The following is a 20,251-nucleotide window of genomic DNA, read 5'->3' on the forward strand; positions in this document are numbered from 1 at the left end:
TTAACTGTGAAACATAAGCATAATAGAAATGTTGTATGCAAATTCCAGAACACATCATGGTGTCAACTTTGCGAGCATGTTCATGATCCCAAATGCCGCTAAGGTGTATTTTTCCATACATTCATCCACAAGTAAACAGACTCTTATATTATTAATATTATTATTTAGCAGATTCTGACAGCAATTTAGACAGTGATTCTGATGATGAGGATGGTAAGAATGAAGAGATGGACACAGATTCAGAAATGGACAGAACACCACTCAAACTCAACAAACCCTCAGCGTCTGCACTGGACTCCTCCCACAACACTAGCCCCGCCCCTCTCAATCTACAGGTTCATAAAACACCCGTCACGGCCACCACAACCATTGTGACCGACTCTGGGAATTCAGCCAATCACAGCCCTCTTTTCTCATCTTACAGTGTGGGCGCACCACCAGGTATTGTAAACAATTGTTCTTTTGGATGTTAATAACTTGAAATTAAAAATATCTATTTTCAAGTTAATTAAAAAACACCAACATAGTTAAAGTTAACACTGAAACAAAATTGTCCTTATCTTATTGTGTACATCATTTCACTTTGATTTTAAACCTGCAAGTACACTACCGGTGAAAAGTTTGGAATTATAATTATTTTTTTAAAAAAAAAGTGTCTTATTCTCACCAAGGCTGCATTTATTTAATGAAAATACAGCAATATTACAATTTGAAATAACTCTTTGCTGTTTGAATACATTTTCAAATGTAATTTATTCTTGTGATGCAAAGCTGAATTTCCTGCAGCCATAACTCAAGTCTTCTATGTCACATGTATGAAAAATATGAAGTAGCTGTTCTCAACATTGATAATAATAAGAAATGTCTCTTTCAGCAGCAAATCAGCATATTAAAATGATTTCTGAAGGATCATGTGACTCTGAAGACTGGAGTTATGATGCTGAAAATTCAGCTTTGATCACAGGAAGAAAATTATATTTCACAATATATTCACATAGAAAACACTTATTTCAAATTGTAATAATATTTCACAATATTACTGTTTTTATTGTACTTTTCATCCGATAAATGCAATCCCTGATGCACGTAAGTAACTTATTTCTTAAACATGAATGATTCCAAACTTTTGACTGGTAGTGTGCATGTTTCTTGTGATTTATTTATTTGTTTATCTTCCATGTCCCTAGGGAAAAGGAGAAGAGTCACAGATGAATGTGCACTACGGAAACCTCTAGAATGCGGGTGGGTCATGACTGTAAAGCCATATCATGTTACACTTATGATGCATTTCTTTTGATTCATGCTGTTACTCATTTGCAGGCATTGTATCACTTCTTTTAGGCCTAGATCGTACTCTGGCACATACAGCATTCGCAAAGTTAGAAGCAAATTTGTGTAGAGCAATACACTAGAGTTGTGTTATTGTAAACCATCTTCTACGGTTTGAAGAGAATAAGTTAGTTAAAGTCAGCATGTTTAAAGCAGCTTCCATTTAACAACAGCACATCTGGTTTAATGACAGTCATTTGAAGGACACTCTATCGCCCCCTTGAGTACAGAGGTTTGTTATTGCCGCAGTAATTCAATAATCCACGTGAAGTATGTACACAAGACTGCACACACTTGAGTGCACTACACACATGCATCATTAACTGCCTTTCATCTGCTGCAGCTGCTTCTCTTTAGAGAGAAACACTTCTGGGCAATGTACTTTGACTTGTTGTCATTTACATGTTAAGTTACTTATAAAAAAAACCACAAAGCCATCTGAGGGGGCAATAACTTATTATATATAATCATATTAAATATATAATCATATTTATTTGGATTGAGTTTTTAAACTCCTTTAGCGCATCAGTATTTGACTGGCACAAAAACAATAAGATTCTGAAATAGTTACAGTTTGATACATTTGTTACAGAATTGATACATTTCTACTAAAAGGTATTAAAAGACCGTTAATATTCAGTAATATTATTCATTTGGATGCACTGATACTATTGGATGAGAACAAAACTTGAACTGAATTGTGGTGAATAATGACACTATTGTCTTCGGTAGAGCTGATTTATAACGATTTACAATTTTTTACATATTTAATAAACATTAATACTATTATTTTCTTGTTTATTACTGTGAAGCTCATTTGAAACAATCTTTATTGTATCCATCTCTCTTTTTTTTTAAATGTGGAAGTAAGCTATTTTCTGTGAATGTGTGAGTCTTCCGCTTCATTGGCTGCTATAGGGAAATTACAAGAAAAATAACAATGCAAACTGATAAAACTACAGTAAACTGCTGCAAACCAGTGTGTTTATAATTGACAATACATTAATATGGTTAGTAATACCAGTTTATATCAAGAAACACCAGTTTATATACCATTTTATATCAAGCAGCATAATGGACTGTTTTGTACAGATAAAAATAACCAGAAGCGAATGACACTGAAGCCAGACACATTCAATTTAAAAATGGCCTCACCGCTCTTACGTTAAAAATAAGGTGGATATAATTCTATATAAATAAATGTCTTGACGTAACTTGACTAACGGCAGTGGTCACACCTTAGTTTGGGAAACGCATATTCACTATTAACTTCGACTTTTGCCTCAATAAACTCCTAACGGAGTACGGTATTGGGTAGGACATGCTAATAAGCAACTAGTTAATAGTGAGAATTGGTCCCCAAACTAAAGTGTTACCAATGCATCTAAAAACACCATAACTTATTTAACTGAGTTGAAAATATGGAGATGCTAAAGTGTCTAAAAGGAATAGGACGGAAAAAAAATGTCCTGCCACTTTTAGGGGAATTCAGACTTATACATGTAGTTTTCTCCTCTATGCATCACTTTGAGTCTATAAGATGTATTGAAAACTCTTTCTGTTTGCAGATGGCAGAGAGAGACGCGCATCACAAACATGTCTGGGCGTTTACGGGGAGAGGTGGCGTACTTCGCTCCATGTGGCCGAAAGCTCAGACAGTACCCTGATGTCATCAAGGCAAGAGAACTTGTGTTCGACCGCTGTGGGCTTCTTATGACCTTAATGGCTTCTCCTGCCGTTATATTAATCTCATGTTCTCACCCCTCACAGTATCTGACCAGAAACGGAATAAGCGACATTACACGTGATCACTTTAGCTTCAGTACTAAAATAAAGGTTGGCGACTTCTATGAAGCCAGAGATGGACCACAGGTAAGTTGTTCCCCTGTTTATTATAGTTTTACACGTCTGTGAAGTCAAACAAGTTACTACTACTAATATTATTATTATTATAAAAAATTATTTATTCTCTAAATGTTCTTTTCTTTGGTGTTAAAGTGTTTTAAATATTAATTTAAAATGTAATAAAATAAGCCATCTAAACAACAATAATGATGATGATGAGAATAACAAATAATTTTAGATATTAGTCTTTTCTTAATATTATAATTTTATTCTACTATTACTACTACTACTACTAATAATAATAATAATACATATAATTAAAATCATTAATATTATTATTATTATTATTATTATTATTTTATTTTTAAATAATATTTTATTCTCTGAACAATGTTGTTTTCTGTTGTGTTGGTGTTTTAAATATTAAAAAATATATAGTAAAATAAGCCATCTAAGCAATATAATAATAATAATAACAAATCATTTGATATATAATTATTATTATTATCATCATCAGTTTTATTTTACTATTACAACAACCACTACTACTAAAAAATATAACTTTATATATATATATATATATATATATATAAAAATATTATTTATTATTTATTATTAATAAATATTTATTCTCTGAAAAATGTTGTTGTGTTAAAGTGTTTTAAATATAATTTTTTTTTTTTTTTTAAATAAGCCATCAAAGCAATAATATAAATTCCCCCCTTTATTCCCTAAATTATTTTCTAAACAATGTTGTTGTCTTCTTCAGGGCTTACAGTGGTGCTTAATGAAAGAGGAGGAAGTCCTTCCTCGTATCCTAGCGATGGAAGGTCGACGGGGTCGTCTGAAGACTCGTGACTCTTCGAGGAATCCTGACCCGTCTCGCTCTCGAGCGCCTGACGAGAGTGAAGCTGATGTTCTCACCACCTCTGAGGCAAAACTACTGCGCAAACTGGAGGCCCAGGGTACCGCTGACACAAATGCACACATTATCTTATCTCTTTTATGTTATTTCAATTTGAGATGTTTTAAAAGATTTAGTTCAATTTAAAGTTGCAATGTGTAATATTTCTGAGGATCTATTGACAGAAATGCAATATAAGATCCATAACTATGTTTTCAGTGGTGGACTATGTTTCTCTTCGTGCAAGGAAGCAAGCTTAGTTCAGCGAATAAAACACTGACACGATGAACAACAAGTAACAATAATTTCCGCAATAGCATATAGTTTTCCTGAATAATTAAGTAAAAATAATTTCCTAATTTATCCTTGTAAAGAAACCTCATTGCTGAACTGGCTACTCTCTGCTGTCTCAGACGACGACATATTTTCCTGTCGGCCACCGTAACTTTTGTTGGTTGCAATTCGTAACCTCACCACTAGATGCCGCTAAAAATAACACACTGCACCTTTAAATTATGTCTTTATTTACACTTTGAATGTTTGCTGTCTCTCCTCATTATTTTTTTTTAAATAAGGGCATATGCAGCCATTTGTAACTTGATTGTGTCTGGCTTCTGGTGTCATCCACTTCCAGTTATTTTTTCAACTGTACAAAAACAGTCTGTTATGTTGCCTGAAATTGCATATCATATTATTTTTATTTATTCTTGTAATAATAAATACTGGTTTGTAATGCAAATAGTTTTACTGTTTACTGCAATTCTTCTAGTTATTTATAATGTATTGGAAGTCTTGCACATTCAAGGATAATAGCTTACTTCCTCACTGCAAAATATCGTTTGGATAGTTGAACTTGTATAGAATTGCTGATGATAGATTAGCTCTAAAGATCTCCCGTATGTGGCAGAAATCGCACGGCAGGCTGCTCAGATGAAGCTGATGCGTAAGCTGGAAAAGCAGGCGCTGGCACGAGCGGCCAAAGAGGCCAGGAGACAGCAAGGTGAGCTGGAGGTTTTTAAAATGTTTCAGGTTTCTAGTACACTTTTTAAATCTGCTCAACATTTCCCTCTGAACTTTCAGCAATCATGGCAGCAGAGGAGCGGCGGAAACACAAGGAGCAAATGAAGATCCTGAAACAGCAGGTCAGAAATCAGCCGATGCCGCCACTAACTGCCTTACGTCTCATGTCGTGTCATGCTGACTTGTTTATGTTTGTGCATGCGCATCATTTCATTTGAAATTTCCGATTAGCTTTTACCGTTATGTATTGATGCATAAAATGCCTGTGGCTTTACAGTTCATAAATGAAAAATGTCCACTTTTCCACAGGAAAAGTTCAAGAGAATCCAGCAGGTCCGTATGGAGAAAGAACTCCGTGCTCGGCAAATTTTGGAGGTAAAGTTTATATACACTAAAAAATAACACGGATGTAAATTAAAAAAAAATGTTATTCTGTGTATATATGTATGTATCTGTCAAATATGTCAAAAAAATGTTTTTTTTAACTATCGCATTCTGTAGGTAATTCTGTACTACACATTTAAACACTTACTGGTTAACTTATAACCATGTCAAAAATGTTCTTATATTACATTATTTTATTGATATTGTATTAAGTTATATAATGTAATATCTGTTTATGTTCACAGGCTAAAAGGAAAAAGAAGGAAGAGGCTGTCAATGCCAAAATACTAGAAGCTGAAAAACGAATAAAGGTTTTAATTTTAGTTATTGATGCATTTTATTGATTTACTGAAGCATTTTATCTCAATATGTCTCTTCACCTATATCTGCTATATGACCAGTTTACAAGACTGATTTCTATTTTGATCAGTTACCTTACTAAAAAATAAGAGTAAAGTCAGTAACAGTGCAGGGTCAGATATTAAGTTCCTCTGGACAGAAATACACCATATTGGTGTTTTGATTTGATAGATAACAGCGAATAATTGTTACAATTGAGAAATTATTTCAGTTATTAAATGATTTAGTTCATATTTGATGACACCATTTTATATGGTTAGAAACATTATGGGGTGCAAAATGTCTGAAACTGGACTAGTGCACATTTTTAATATCCATTTGGATGCATTTCTGTGAGTCACACACACAGATTGAGTGAGACCCGAGACGGTGCCGATACTCCATTTCTCATTTTACATTAACACTCAGGTGCCCCCCGACGATACGCCTGTCAATCAAAACCCAGCCAATTCAAGAATAAATGCAGAAAATCCTATCCGTTTATGACATCCCTCCATCTGCATCTCTTTCTCTCTCCCATCCTCACTATTTGAAATAAGGCAGTATTTGCAGTTTTAATTTATTTTTATCTCTATCTGTAGGAGAAGGAGCTCCGTAGACAGCAGTCCATCATCCTGAAGCACCAGGTATGAGCAAACGTCTTCAAATCTCCTTCCTATAAGAGCTCGTTCACAAACACAAACAGCATTTCACTAAATAATGCCTCAAGTCTCTACTGCTTTTACTCTTTTATATGATTATTTTAAAGGAATCGTTGAGCCAAAAATGAAAACAGTTGAGAATGTTATTTTTTAGCACAACTGTTCCTCTAAATGCATTATGGGTAATCACTCTAATGGGGAGTTGCATTGATTTATTTATTTTTGTTCTTGCCTTTGCCAACTCTCTCTGCCAGGAGTTGGAGAGACATAGACTAGATATGGTATGGGTATGTTTACTTTTGAACATTTAACACATTGTGAAATGCTTGATTCTGGTGTTTTGGTCCATGTTGCAAACTTAAACTTAATGCTTGGACTTCGCTCTCATTCCTCTTGCATGACGCCCTGCATCTGCTTTCATCTGCTTGCCAAAGGAGAGAGAAATAGGCTCTTTTCCAAAACCTAGTGAGCTGCCTATTTAAGCAGCATTTTACGGCATCATAAAAACAAAGCATAAGCCTTTTAAGATATGTTCTTAGACGGCATTGCATATATCATTTGCAGAGAAGGGAATCCCATGATGCATTGCTAGAAGAATGCATTGGGGAAAAAAAGACATTCTAGTAAATTATAAGTACATCTTAATAGTTCATGCAGCGGTGTTATTTTAATATTATTTATAGTATTTTAGTATTTACTCATATTTTGAACTGGAATTTATTTAATTTTTTCAGCTTTCATTTTAATTTTAGTTTGATTTAATAATTTTTTGTTGTGCTTTTATCATTATTTTAAGGTGTCCTTGTTACAGTCTAATTATACATTTAAGTACTGAGTAATAATTATTAACTACATGCACTTACTGTAGGGTTTGGTTCAGGGTTAATTGTGTGTAATTATGCACAATTTATAGTAATTATGTGTAACAAGGATACTGTAAAATAAAATGTTACCTCATTTTTTATATATATTTCTATTTAGCTTTATTTTTATTTTTAATTTAATTTTTAATTAAATGCATTTTATTTCAGATAAAACTAACTCAGTAGCCAAGACAACGTGTCTAATTTCTATTTAAGTTTTTCTTCATATATATATATATAATATTTTTATTTCAGATTTATTTAATTTAAAGAAAGCTAGATTTAATCGTTTTTTTTAAAAACAACACTGTCATACAGTACTGAAAAGAATTTATTAAAGTAGTTCAATCCAATTTGTTTTACCTGATAATTGTGTTTGTGCTAGATATTTTACATGCAAATTAGAGAGCCATTTGTTCAGCATCATGCTAAACTCTATTGAAATTGTGAGTCAAGTCTCCTCTTCACATGTGGAGTGCTAGTTATACGAAAGGACGTAGATGTTTTCATTTCTGTTAGGATGCAGCTCACTGTTTTGGAACAGAGTCATAATCTAAATATCGCGTGCGACGACTTCATATCATCAAGCCTTAATCATAAACATCCATTCTGATTTGTGCTTGTTCTTCATTTGTTCGTGATATCTAACAACATCCAGCCCCTGAAGCGTCTGTCTTGATTTAGATTTAAAACGGTCAATAAAATAATCTCCTAAGGATTATGGGAGAAGTATGAAGTGTCACTGAAACCAGTTTTCCGTCTGGATCATCGTGTAATTGGGAACTGCTTCAAATTCTGTTAAAATCTTGATATACTGAGAAAGTTTCGAGACTTCTGTGGACACGTTCAGTCTGTCCTGCACTAAAGACCTCAAGCTTAATCTGTAACACCTGGAATAACTCTCCGCCAGATGTTTAGGAACTGACCAACTGACCCGCGCTGGTTAACAGATCTGTTATGGTGGTCTGAAGGCACGTTCACACCAGAATGATAACTATAACTATATCAGCGTCCACACCAGAACACAATATCGTTCTGTTTATTTTTGTCGTCTGCCACTTTAAATGCTCAAGCTCTTTAAGGCAAGAAGGATTCTGATTGGCTGTCAATGTTTTTATCGTTCATCAGCAATAAAAAAATCACTGAAAGTGATTTCTCTACGCTGTTATGATTATAGTTTCGGTGTGGACTTTATAATATTTAGATATATTAAGTTATTGACTGTTGTGAACGGCCTTCAGACAGACTGATCTCTGCAGCTTCATGCTTCAGCAGTGTTCATTGTTCACGATACAGTACGTCTGACATCCTTTTGATTTTCTTCTTTCTTTTATTCATTCATTCATATTCTTTTATCTTCACTCATTTCATTATTTTGTTCACTTTCTTTTTTTTTATGTACTTCTGTTCATTCATTTTTGCTCTTTTGTTTGTTTTCACTTTTTGCTCTTTTGTTTTTTGTTTTTTCTTCCTTTTTCTCTTTCATTGGTTCCTTCTTTTGTTTGTATTTTCTTTCTTTCTTTTTGTTCTTTCTTTTTTTCTGAAATGTTGTTTTTAAATCTTTTGCTGTTCCATTATTTAATTTTGTTTGTTTGTTCTTTAATTTGTTTAGTTTGTTCTTTCTTTCTTTTTGTCAATTTTTGTGTTTGTTCATTCATTCATTGTTCTTTTATTCTTTAGTTTTTATTTTTTCTACATTTTTATTTCTTGTTATTTTTGTTTACTTAGTTTTTTTTTCTTTCATAATTTTATTTGTTCCTTTTTTCATTCCATCTTGTTTTGATGATTTTTTTTGTCTGTCTGTTTTTGTAATTCATAATTTTAGTTATTTTGTTAAAATTCTTTGTTTGTTCTCTCTCTCTTTCCTATGTAGTTTTGTTTGTTCTTTGGTTTGTTTGTTCTTCCTCTAATGTCTCAGTGTTTGTTGTAGGAGCGGGAGAGACATCGGCAGCATGTGATGTTGATGAAGGCGGTGGAGGCCCGGAAGAAAGCTGAGGTGTGTTATACAGCTCTTTTTATCAGTTCATCATTCTCTTTTACCCCTCCTTTCCATCCTCCATCTATTTGTCTCCCATTACTCACCATTTCCTCTTATGTTCCATCTCATCAACTCTCTTTCAATGTCTCTTTTCTCCTCTAATCATCCTTCCTCTCAATCACATAGGCTATGAATGTTTGGATCAGTCTCCATGATGTTACACAAGGTTTGTTATCTCTTCAAAAATGTTTCTGCAGGAGAAGGAGCGACTGAAACAGGAGAAACGAGATGAGAAACGATTGAATAAAGAGCGCAAACTGGAGATCAGGCGGCTTGAGCTGGAAATGGCCAAAGAGCTGAACAAACCCACTGAAGACATGTGTCTGTCGGACCTGAAGGTTAATCACACAGAAAGTCCTTTTGTGTGTGTGTGTGTGTGTGTGTGTGTGTGTGTGTGTGTGTGTGTGTGTGTGTGTGTGTGTGTGTGTGTGTGTGTGTGTGTGTGTGTGTGTGTGTGTGTGTGTGTGTGTGTGTGTGTGTGTGTGTGTGTGTGTGCATAAGCAAATTTATACGTTAAGATTTCTATATTATTTGTGTCATTAAACTTTAAGTAATCAGATTTTTGGTTTTCCTGTAGTTGACAATCAAATAGCATCCACCTAGTGACATATAAACCACATAGAAAGGTCCAAGCAGCCATCCAGAACAAGACATACAATCAAAACAGATTCATAAAGCTATGCTTCCAAAGCAAGGAAAAAAATGAACTATAAGTACTTTATAATTTTGTCCATGTTCAGCCTCTGCCAGTGCTGTCACGGATCGCCGGTCTCGTGTTGCCGGGAGGATGTTTCTCAGACTGTCTAATGGTGATGCAGTTCCTGCGCTGTTTTGGAAAGGTCCTGGGCTTTGACCTCAACGCTGACGTGCCGTCACTCGGCGTGCTGCAGGCGGGGCTGCTGAATGTGGGGGACAGCATGGGCTTCATCCAAGACCTGCTGGTGCGCATGCTGTCTGCTGCTGTGTGTGACCCAGGACTCCCTCCAGGACACAGGGTGAGACGAGAGCTGCTATACTGTGCTGTGTGCTTGGGTTTGTCTGGATTCCAGCTCAGATTACTGGGTATTGAATGAGTTCACATGTTTGCTGCACAATTGTTGTGCAATTTCAAGCATGTAAGCCTTCAGATCAAATGATTTTTGAGATCATGAGAAACTATTATTAATGTATTTGTTTTATGTATTTGTTATTTTTATTTACCTTTTACGCAAAGTGGTAAAAAATTTATATAAAAAAAAAAAATATATACTGTATATTTATTAGTGTCGTCAATCAATTAAAAAATGAATTAATTGGTCACAGATTTGTAATTAATCACGATTAATATATTTTTATATTGTAATAATTTCACATTTTATCTCCAAATTAATGTAATGTATTCAGTCAAGAGCAGTGAGTGATTTTCTCTTTTTCTTTTGTTCTATTATTATCTTTAATGACAGACATTTTCTCACAACTCTTTACATTCATTTAAGACTTAATTGAATTAATTTAAGACTATGCCTGTGAGGATACTTGAAAAAACAGACATTTTGGCATAATTTTGTGTGTTTTTGTCTGTTCAAGCGCTGTCTAAAGTGGCTTTCTGTGCGCATAAGTTGTGTGTGTGTGTGTGTCACACAGACAGATTCACAGACACGCCAGTACTGCACTACATTCTCTTTTGTGTCTTGTTGTGCTTGAATGGTTTAAAAGCATTTGCATCAATAAGAGCGTGATCATATAATGTAATAATATAATGTAATATAACACTAGCCAAAGGATGACAGAAAAACAGATGCCTCGTTAATTGCGTTAAACATTTTGAATGCATTAATCTGCAAATAAATACAAATAATTTGCATGCTTTAACATGTTAATTTTGAAATCCCTAATATATTTACTTACTTAAAAAAAAAAAGCTGTAATTGATGAAATAGATTTTTAGTTAGTTACTTAGGACTCGTTTACACTGCAGGTCTTGATGCCCAATTCTGATTTGTTGCCTATATCCACATTTTATTGATCGTCTGTTTACACGTTCTTTCGATTGTGACCCATATCCGATTCATGTGTTTACACTTGACATACATCTGAAACATCGCGCATGCTTAAAGGTTTTTTTTTGCACAGATGGACGAACGCAAAATATGCTTGATGCTAGCTTTGCGATATATGAAGTTCGCCAAACATCAGCATGATTTTGAAGTGGACGAGGATGAAAAGGGCCATCATTGCAGCCTGCGCATGTGCTTCAGTTATTGTGTGCGAGAGAGATCTCAGGACTGCTGGGAACATCACGATCTCATTAAGTGCATCTATACCATTTTATTTCTCATTTATACGCCAAAAATAGTTTTTGTGTGCATGATACGGACTGTAAACCCCTTGCGTAGGATTAGGGGTGTGTGGAGTGCGTGCGCATTACACGCCATAAACTGCGTGTCATATGCGCGCGAAAACTATTTTTGGCGTAAATGGCACGAGAAATAAAATCCGTGCTATAGATGCGCACTTTTATGAGATCGTGGCGGGCTTTAAAGAGGAGCAGTGGGTCTATGGCATAATGAGCAAGCCAACCTTTAATACGTTGTCAATCTGTCCACACATCTCTCCTACGATGACGACGCGACATTTCGCAGATGCGCGTCGGGGTTTCTCTCGTCATTTAACCGCGGAGACGTAGCCTAATGCCTCAGAAAATCCGATCTGTCTGTTTACATGACAGTCGCATTGGCACATATCTGATTTATATCTGATTTATTTCCACATATGAACGAGGCCTGAAACCGATTTCGTGAACCCATCTGAAACCATCTGTGTCACATGAGCAAAAAATCGGAATTGGGTCAGATTTCACTGACAGTGTAAACGAGGCCTTAGTTATTAAGTGGAATGTTTACGGTACTTAAGCTCCACTATTGCATGATAGTTTATTAAATATTTTTATTAAATATATATATTTCCACGTCAAAGACAAATGGAGAATCATTTACTGTACCTTACACTTGGAACAAATAGCCTGATATATTTTTAGATATATAGCAATTATATTAAATAACAATACTATTTATTTATTTTAAAATCTCCTCAAGTTTACAAGTATGTTAAAGTCTGTAGATTCTGTCTGGTTCTCTTGTATTCCTCACTCACAATCAGTTCCTGCTGCTCTTCTTTAAGCATGGTTTTCTTTGTGGCTTCAAGCGCAATATCTGCAATAAAGAGCAAGAATTCAGTTCAGCCCCTCAGTAGATTTCCTGTGCTAATCTCACATGCGTTCACAGTCTTAATAAAAAGCCTTTTGCTCCCCCTCAGAAACTCCTAAATTAACCGATTTAACCGTGCCTTTCAATTACCATGATAATTCAATTCCCTTTCAACACTATCTTGCGGCCTTTGTCACACCAAATTCCTCATTGTATCACTTTGTTCTTTTGTTTGGGTATTTTGAACATTTCAGGCAAAGACTGCTCTGGGAGACCATGTGACTAACATCGGCTTGAACCGGCACAATGTTTCTGAGGTGCTACAGATCTTTATGGAAGCTCACTGTGGACAGACTGAGCTAGCATCGCTGGCCGAGAGCTTGAAGACCAAAGCTTTCCAGGCCCACACACCCTCTCAGAAAGCCACTATACTGGCCTTCCTGGTCAATGAGCTGTCCTGCAGCAAGACTGTGGTCAGGTGCGCTCATCTCACTTCATTAGCTCTGCATGCTTATGGTACAATTGAAGTGTAAAACTGATTGGTGTTGAAACAATTTTTCCTCCATAAATTGTTAACATTTTTCACAAATTATTACATGAAGTGGCAAGTAACACTTTGAATTCAACTTGAACAAGAACTTCAACCTTTCCCTTAATTTTTCATATGGTTATTTGTGCATGTATAGTCACTGCCAAATAGATTGAATCTGTTCAGAAAACACTTGCCTGAAACACCTCTTTGTAGTCCTGCCATTATTTCTGTGACTTGGCTACATCACCATGTTAAATATTTGTGAAATGCGCACCCACTGGCTGCTTCGGCCCGCCATCAAACGGTTGATCAGTAGACATTGTTGGACTTCCAATATCGACACCATAGTTATCATACATATAATACTGTTTATAGCTGCTTGTGAAGCCTGAGAAGCTGAAACCCAATTGTAAGGGCCGTTACATTTCCAACACACGCTCTAAGCAGATGGCCAATCACAACAGACTGGGCCAGCTGACCAATCAGAGCAGACTAGGCTTTTCAGAAAGGCAGGCTTTCAAGAGCTTTTGTAGTGTTTTCAGGCAGATGATGAAAAAAATATATATATTTTTTTTTACTTAAATCATGTAAATATTTTCTAGCAGACCCAAAAAATTATTATAAACTCATAACATGGGCACTATAATATATACGTATAATTTAAAAAAATATATTGTTTTAAATACAAATCTCCATTTTTTTATGTAATTTTGTCTGGTAAATGTGTCTTGGTTTAAGGATTTTTATACACATTATTTATATGGTTTAATGGAAAATACGGAGTGAAAAATGGTTATTAGAATATCAACCATTTTTTTTAAGTTCCTATATATCATCATATACTACTATTACTGTGATATAAAATTACAATGTAAGATTTTGGTCACACACCCCAACTCTGTAGGTGCTTATAATTATGTTGTGTTTAATGCATACAATTTATTTTCTGTCACAGTGAGATTGACAAAAACATTGACAACATGACCAACCTGCGTCGAGACAAATGGGTGATTGAGGGGAACCTGCGAAAGTAAGACACTTGTTTACGCCCATCACATAAACGCACGTATTTCCTTCCTCTGATAATGTAAAACACACACTATGGATCGCTATTAGCTTTCACATAGTCTTCATGTGGTATTTATACAGAATAAAAACCTACACTTACCTGAAATTTCAGTGATATACTTTTTCTGCGTTCAGGAAATGCACACCTAGTTATAATGTGATTATTATGTTTTGGTTCGATTGCAATGCATGCTTTATTTGGGCTGTTGTTGTACAGACTAAGGAGCATCTACGCTAAGAGGACGGGAAAGCGAGAAAGCAGTGTTGGAGGAGAGGAGGGTCAAGCCGCTGGTACGCCTGTGAACAGCCGTAAACGCAAGCGCAAAAGAGGGGAGAGTGATGATGATGATGAGGAAGATGATGACAGCGATGAACATGGAGAGGAGGATGAAGACGAAGATGATTTTGGTGGGAAGAAAGAGAAGAAAGCCGAGGCGTGTGAAGATGAGGTAGAGCGTGACTCTGAATGTATCATTGTGTAAAAGTCATGTATAATGATCTGTCTTATTTACTTGTAGATCAAATGCATGAATTGAATAATTGTATAGCTTGAATGCAATGTTAGTCACTTTAACATTTATGCATTTAGCAGATGCTTTTATCTAATGTAAATCTGTTTGATCTCAAAACTTCAGAATGAGTAATTTTAGTTAAGTGTCAGTAAATACCCTTTTTTCCACAGTAATTTTGCATTCAAAAAGTTATACTATGTTTCCATTGAAAAAAAAACAACCTTTTTGACTCAAAGGATCCTTATTGTCCTACACAATTTCCGAGGGCTCCCACATAGGCTAAGATATTTCCTCCAGTATTTCTGCTGTAATTAAAATAAAGCTTCTTGTTTTCGCTCTTTACTATTAACAGAAACCACTGTTTTAGTACTATGCTTGAGTAGCATGTCTGCTCTCAGTGTTGCTTGATTTGTTACGATATATTAAGAGCTGCTTTTTGCAGGATGAAGGAGATCAATCCACAAGTATTGAGGAGCTGGAGAAACAGATTGAGAAGCTCAGCAAGGTAAATGAGCATCACCAAGAGATATTCACTGCAAAGTTCTTTCATTCTGTGCTTAGAGGTAAAAAGTTGAAAAATATGTGAAAATATGTTTGAAATACATGAGCAGCGGTATACTGTTAGTAAACACCCCGACACCACACACACACTGCTGAGAGAGGCGATGTAAATGTGTGCTGCACACTTTCCGCTTAATAACAAAATAAACACAACAAAAATGACGATGGTGAGAAAGCCGTTAAGAAAGTATCTGATCATAGCGATGTGGATATGTTTGTTCAAGCTTTGCAGTTCGGCACTCCAGTCAAGACTGCTTAAAAGCAAGCAGCTTTACAGTATTAAACATAAAAAACATTGTCAGTGTCTCTTTCAATTGGTTGTTTATCAGGGCTTTTTCGCTACATTATATTAACAGATGAATGTAGACAGGTTGATGTAATAATATACAGTCACAAAAAAGTAGACAACTAACACATGAGACACTGCAACAAATGGAACATGACAATGTTATTTGTCACAATGACAAATTCCATTTGTCCGAACGGTAAAACTTTACAATAAGGTTCATTAGTTAACTACATTAGTTAACATGAACTGATAATGAACTGCATTTCTACAGCTTTTATTAATCTTTGTTATTGTTAATTTCAACATTTACTGATACATTATTAAAATCAAATATTGTAATAGTTAACATTAGTTAATGCACTGTGAACTAACATGAACAGCTGTATTTTTATTAACTAACGTTAACAAAGATTAATAAATACAGTAACAAATGTATTGCTCATGGTTAGTTCATGTCAGTTAATACATTAAATAATGTTAACTAATGAACCTTATTGTAAAGTGTTACCAAATAACACATTAGACACTGTTCCAGTTATTTCACATAACATGAGATGCTGTAATGTAATTTAAATGTTCATGAAACATGGCAAATATAGAACAAAAAGGAAATATAGAACAAAGTTATTAAGAAAAAGAAACACACCACAGGCAAAATCTCATTAAATTCATTAAAAACAAAAGTCCTCTACAGAGGACAAAAATGAAAAGCTGGGTCCCAGGAGGATAACATGCCTATACGTGCTTTACCTAAATGTAGTATACTAAATTTGCTAAAAGCACAGATTCACTTGGACCTTTCCACACATAAAGCAAATATTTTCAGTAAAGAGAGAAAAAATATTTAATGAAATAGATTCACTTGTCTTAACGATTTTGAGCTGGATTTCTTGCAGCAACAGACTCAGATCCGTCGGAAGCTGCTGGAGGCCTCGCACTCTCTGCGCTCGGTGATGTTTGGGCAGGACCGCTATAAAAGACGCTTCTGGGTTCTGCCGCAGTGTGGCGGGGTCTTTGTGGAGGCGCTGGAGAGTGGAGAGGGTGAGAATGAGAATAAATGAGATTATAATGTGAAGACTAAGGTCCCATCCACACTACTGCGTTTTAGTTTAGAAACGGAGAATTAAAACGAATACGATCTCCGTCCACACCAGCGTTTCACCTGCGTATTAGAACTGATCTCCGTCCACATTAAAACGACTGAAAACGCGGATCACGTGACCATTCACCTACACTGGGCGTGCCCATGCCGGTGTAAACAGGAAACAGATTGACTATTCCTCAGATTTCGCTGAGGTTGATAAGTGCCGATCTGGACATTCAAAAGTTTTTGCACCATTCCTCAGGAGCCACATCTTCATTTATAAAATTATCCCACCATGCGCTGGTTCTTCCCGGCTTAACCCAAAACCGACGCTCCATGTACAGTCGATACCGCCGCTGCACACGGGAATTGTCACAGATCGCTCTAATAATAGCTTGCCTCCGGCGCATGTAGGCAGTTATAGCATTGTAAAATGCAGAATTGACTTGCAATAACGTAACTGGTAGTCCAGGCTGTTGTTGTATGTTTTCTTGCGTTGTATGACACCCAATCAGAGAGCCGAGCGTGAGCCTCTGCATCATCGTTTCTAAAGTCCTCCGTTTTGACCCGTCTACACTAAAACGCCCACCGTAGACTCAAAACGCAAAACGGGGTCGCCAGCGTTTCTAAACTTCTCCGTTTTAGGCCTTCGTTTTTGCCGTTTTAGTCTGGACGGGAGGTGCAAACGTAGCGTTTCTAAACTAAAACGTAGTAGTGTGGATGGGGCCTAAGGCATCTTCTATAGGACTGATCTCTCAGCTTACAGGAAACACCCTGGTAAAGACAGAAAATAGGTGGAATAGTTCACACAAAATGAAATGAGTAATAAATAAAATGTAAGTAATTAATTTACAATTTAAATAACTCTTTTCTATTTGAATATATAGTAAAATGTAATTTATTCCCGTGATCAAAGCTGAATTTTCAGCATCATTACTCCAGTCTTCAGAGTCACATGATCCCTCAGAAATCATTCTAATATGCAGATTTGCAGATGTTTAAAACTGTTGTGTGCAATTTATTTTTCAGGATTCTTTGATGAATAGAAAGTTCAAAAGAACAGCATTGATTCAAAAAGCTATAAATGTCTTTACTGTCACTTTTATTTATTTATTTGTTTATTTGATGTGGACATAACAATAGCATTGCACTAGCCAGATACATTGTTTTTTAGTGTTATAGCAAAACTGCTTATTTGCAACACTTGTCCATAGAAGGCTACACATTTCACAGAACACAACACAGTACAGAATACAAACACAGTGCAAAACAGTACACAATACAATATTTAAAAAGTAAACAATACACATCACTATGCATTTCATGAGGCATTACCATGTGTGCAGCTTTGACTTGACCTCAGCCATTGTTTCAGACCTCAAAACTGTCAAAACTGATCATGTCTGATCACTTTAATGCATCCTTGCTGAATAAAAGTATTAATTTCTTTAATATCTTTCCAAAAAAAAAAAAAAATCTTGCTGTCCCCAAACATTTGAACGGTAGTGTATAATGTTACAAAAGGTTTCTATTTCAGATAATGCTGTTCTTTTGAACTTTTTTATAAGCAATATTATACAGTAATCTGTAAGGAATACATAAGCAATATATAAGCACTATATTAAAGATTTGATTACTTTTTTTGGAGGAAAGAACAGTTTGTTATTTTTTTACCAGTTTTTTTATATAATTTAATGTAACTATCAATTGTAGAAATGTGCTTCTGCTGCTGATATCTTGTGTTCCTTCAGGTCCAGTGGGGTTGCAGAGAGAGCGTGAGAGGTTGAAGAACGCTCACCTCGTCCAGGTCAAAGTGGAGCCGGCAGAGGAACCCGATGGACAATACGGCTCCGCTGAGGTGAAGCGTGAACTCCCGCAGGATCTAGATTCACTGAACCTCTTCCTACAGAAACCTGGCTCCTTCTCCAAGCTCAGCAAGCTGTTGGAAGTGGCCAAGATGTCCTCCGAGGTCTCTTGTCGCCAAAATGGCAGTCCAAAACAGAAGAATACATTAACCAGCAGCCCTGATCCTGATCACCCTTGTCTTCTCAACAACACCTACCTCACTAATGCACAGCAGCAGATCCGCAACGACCAGCTCTACAAGGTCTTGACCGAGAGGAACTCTCATTGGTTCAGTCTTCTGCCACGCTCTCCATGTGACGCCTCATCTCTGACTGAAGGTCCACATTCAGCGTCGTCATCTTCCTCACCACAAACGTCCAATGGCAGAGCCCGATCCCAGTTTGCCACCTGTCCGTCCAGCACTGCGGGAATCAATAACTTTTCATTAGCAGCACTGCGGGTATGATCGTGTAGAACTTTTTTTGTCAGCCAAACTCACAGATTTTAAGTTAATATTTAGATAAAATATTGAGATAAAATAATATTTTTCTAGAAAGCGTTTTATTTAGATTTGTTTTATTGTTTAATTATTTATATTTAGAGCTGCACATACATAGGGCTTATAATAATAATAATAATAATAATAATAATAATAATAATAACATAACATTGTTTTAAATATAAAACTATTTAACTATGCAAAATTTAATTATATTATTATGTAAATATATCACTGTTGTAAATAACAATTGTTTAAAATGTATTAATTATAGCAATTATTTTTAGTAATTATATTTTATACCGAAAGTTACAATGCTAATATTAATATCTTAAATTCTTCTCTTTCAAGCATTCAAATCCTAAAGCTTTTATTTTGGCTTATTATTATTATATTGTTTCAACTAATAAAAAAAAATATATATAATTTATGATGTAAATAGATTACTGTTGTAATTGACAATTGTCCTGTTGAATAAATATAAATATATTTTTGATCATTTTGTTTTACACTGAAAGTTACAATACTAATATTTACATCAATGCTATACAATACAATACTAATATTTATGATGCATAATTCCCTTTTAAACGTTCAAATCGTAAAAATTTCCAGTAAAACTTCTGTCCAAATGCTGGAAATTACGTAAATGTAAATAAAGTAATCCTAGCACACATTGCAAACTCCCAAAATGCACATTAAGCTCACTGCACATACAGAGATGGAGTTGGTGAGAAGCAGCATTTACTGTGAACGTTACACGTGTAACACAGCACAACATACTATATACTAATTTAAAATCACAGGCCTTGATTTGATAATCAAACTAAGCTAAATTGCATTTTCAGTTTTATCTCAATTATTGGTCCCACTTTATATTAAGTGGCTTTAAGTACTATGTACTTGCATCGTAAAATAAGTACAATGTACTTATTGTGTTCAGGTTGTATTGTAAAACACTTTTGCTGCTATTGAGGATTAATTACATGCTGGTATTTTCAAAATATAAGTACAATGTAAAAACCTGTATGTACACAATTAGTCCATAGTATCAAATTATTAATTTCATTGTAAGTACATAGTACTTAAAGCCACTTAATATAAAGTGGGACCCAATTATTTGTGCAGCCACATTTATTCATTAAAAATTACTGCATGTGCATGTACATGTACGTACTAACTGTAGTAATAACAGTATATTTTGCGAACCAGCTGCAGTTCACTCATAAAGCTCCCGGGGTTAGCAATGCCCTCATTTGGGGAACCCTGGTAGGAAAACTGCTTGTTCTGCT

General features: G+C 35.3%; 2 protein-coding genes across 21 annotated transcripts in view; one reads left to right on the top strand and one right to left on the bottom strand.

Moving 5' to 3' along the window:
- The window catches only part of tanc1b (tetratricopeptide repeat, ankyrin repeat and coiled-coil containing 1b), a 533,291-nt gene that overhangs the window by 273,265 nt on the left and 239,775 nt on the right, over positions 1 to 20,251 (bottom strand). The gene's annotated exons all lie outside the window — the stretch shown is intronic.
- baz2bb (bromodomain adjacent to zinc finger domain, 2Bb) overlaps positions 1 to 20,251 on the top strand; it is an 86,025-nt gene that overhangs the window by 51,553 nt on the left and 14,221 nt on the right. For 7 of the 20 annotated variants that reach the window (XM_077216109.1, XM_077216110.1, XM_077216108.1 and 4 more), the window contains 20 exons: positions 172 to 441; positions 1,188 to 1,242; positions 2,898 to 3,006; positions 3,100 to 3,201; positions 3,944 to 4,139; positions 4,986 to 5,078; positions 5,159 to 5,220; positions 5,408 to 5,473; positions 5,728 to 5,793; positions 6,424 to 6,468; positions 6,738 to 6,770; positions 9,277 to 9,342; positions 9,582 to 9,722; positions 10,125 to 10,379; positions 12,824 to 13,047; positions 14,057 to 14,131; positions 14,387 to 14,618; positions 15,124 to 15,186; positions 16,428 to 16,572; positions 18,367 to 18,920. In XM_077216109.1, the coding sequence (XP_077072224.1) occupies positions 172 to 441; positions 1,188 to 1,242; positions 2,898 to 3,006; positions 3,100 to 3,201; positions 3,944 to 4,139; positions 4,986 to 5,078; positions 5,159 to 5,220; positions 5,408 to 5,473; positions 5,728 to 5,793; positions 6,424 to 6,468; positions 6,738 to 6,770; positions 9,277 to 9,342; positions 9,582 to 9,722; positions 10,125 to 10,379; positions 12,824 to 13,047; positions 14,057 to 14,131; positions 14,387 to 14,618; positions 15,124 to 15,186; positions 16,428 to 16,572; positions 18,367 to 18,920 (2,852 nt within the window). The remainder of the gene's footprint in view (positions 1 to 171; positions 442 to 1,187; positions 1,243 to 2,897; positions 3,007 to 3,099; positions 3,202 to 3,943; positions 4,140 to 4,985; positions 5,079 to 5,158; positions 5,221 to 5,407; positions 5,474 to 5,727; positions 5,794 to 6,423; positions 6,469 to 6,737; positions 6,771 to 9,276; positions 9,343 to 9,581; positions 9,723 to 10,124; positions 10,380 to 12,823; positions 13,048 to 14,056; positions 14,132 to 14,386; positions 14,619 to 15,123; positions 15,187 to 16,427; positions 16,573 to 18,366; positions 18,921 to 20,251) is intronic. The other 13 variants (XM_077216119.1, XM_077216124.1, XM_077216120.1 and 10 more) reach the window with 2 other exon arrangements.

This window comes from Siphateles boraxobius, unplaced genomic scaffold (assembly GCF_051911475.1).
Source record: "Siphateles boraxobius isolate OS27281-9 unplaced genomic scaffold, OSU_SipBor_1 7, whole genome shotgun sequence".
Taxonomy (NCBI): Eukaryota; Metazoa; Chordata; class Actinopteri; order Cypriniformes; family Leuciscidae; genus Siphateles; species Siphateles boraxobius.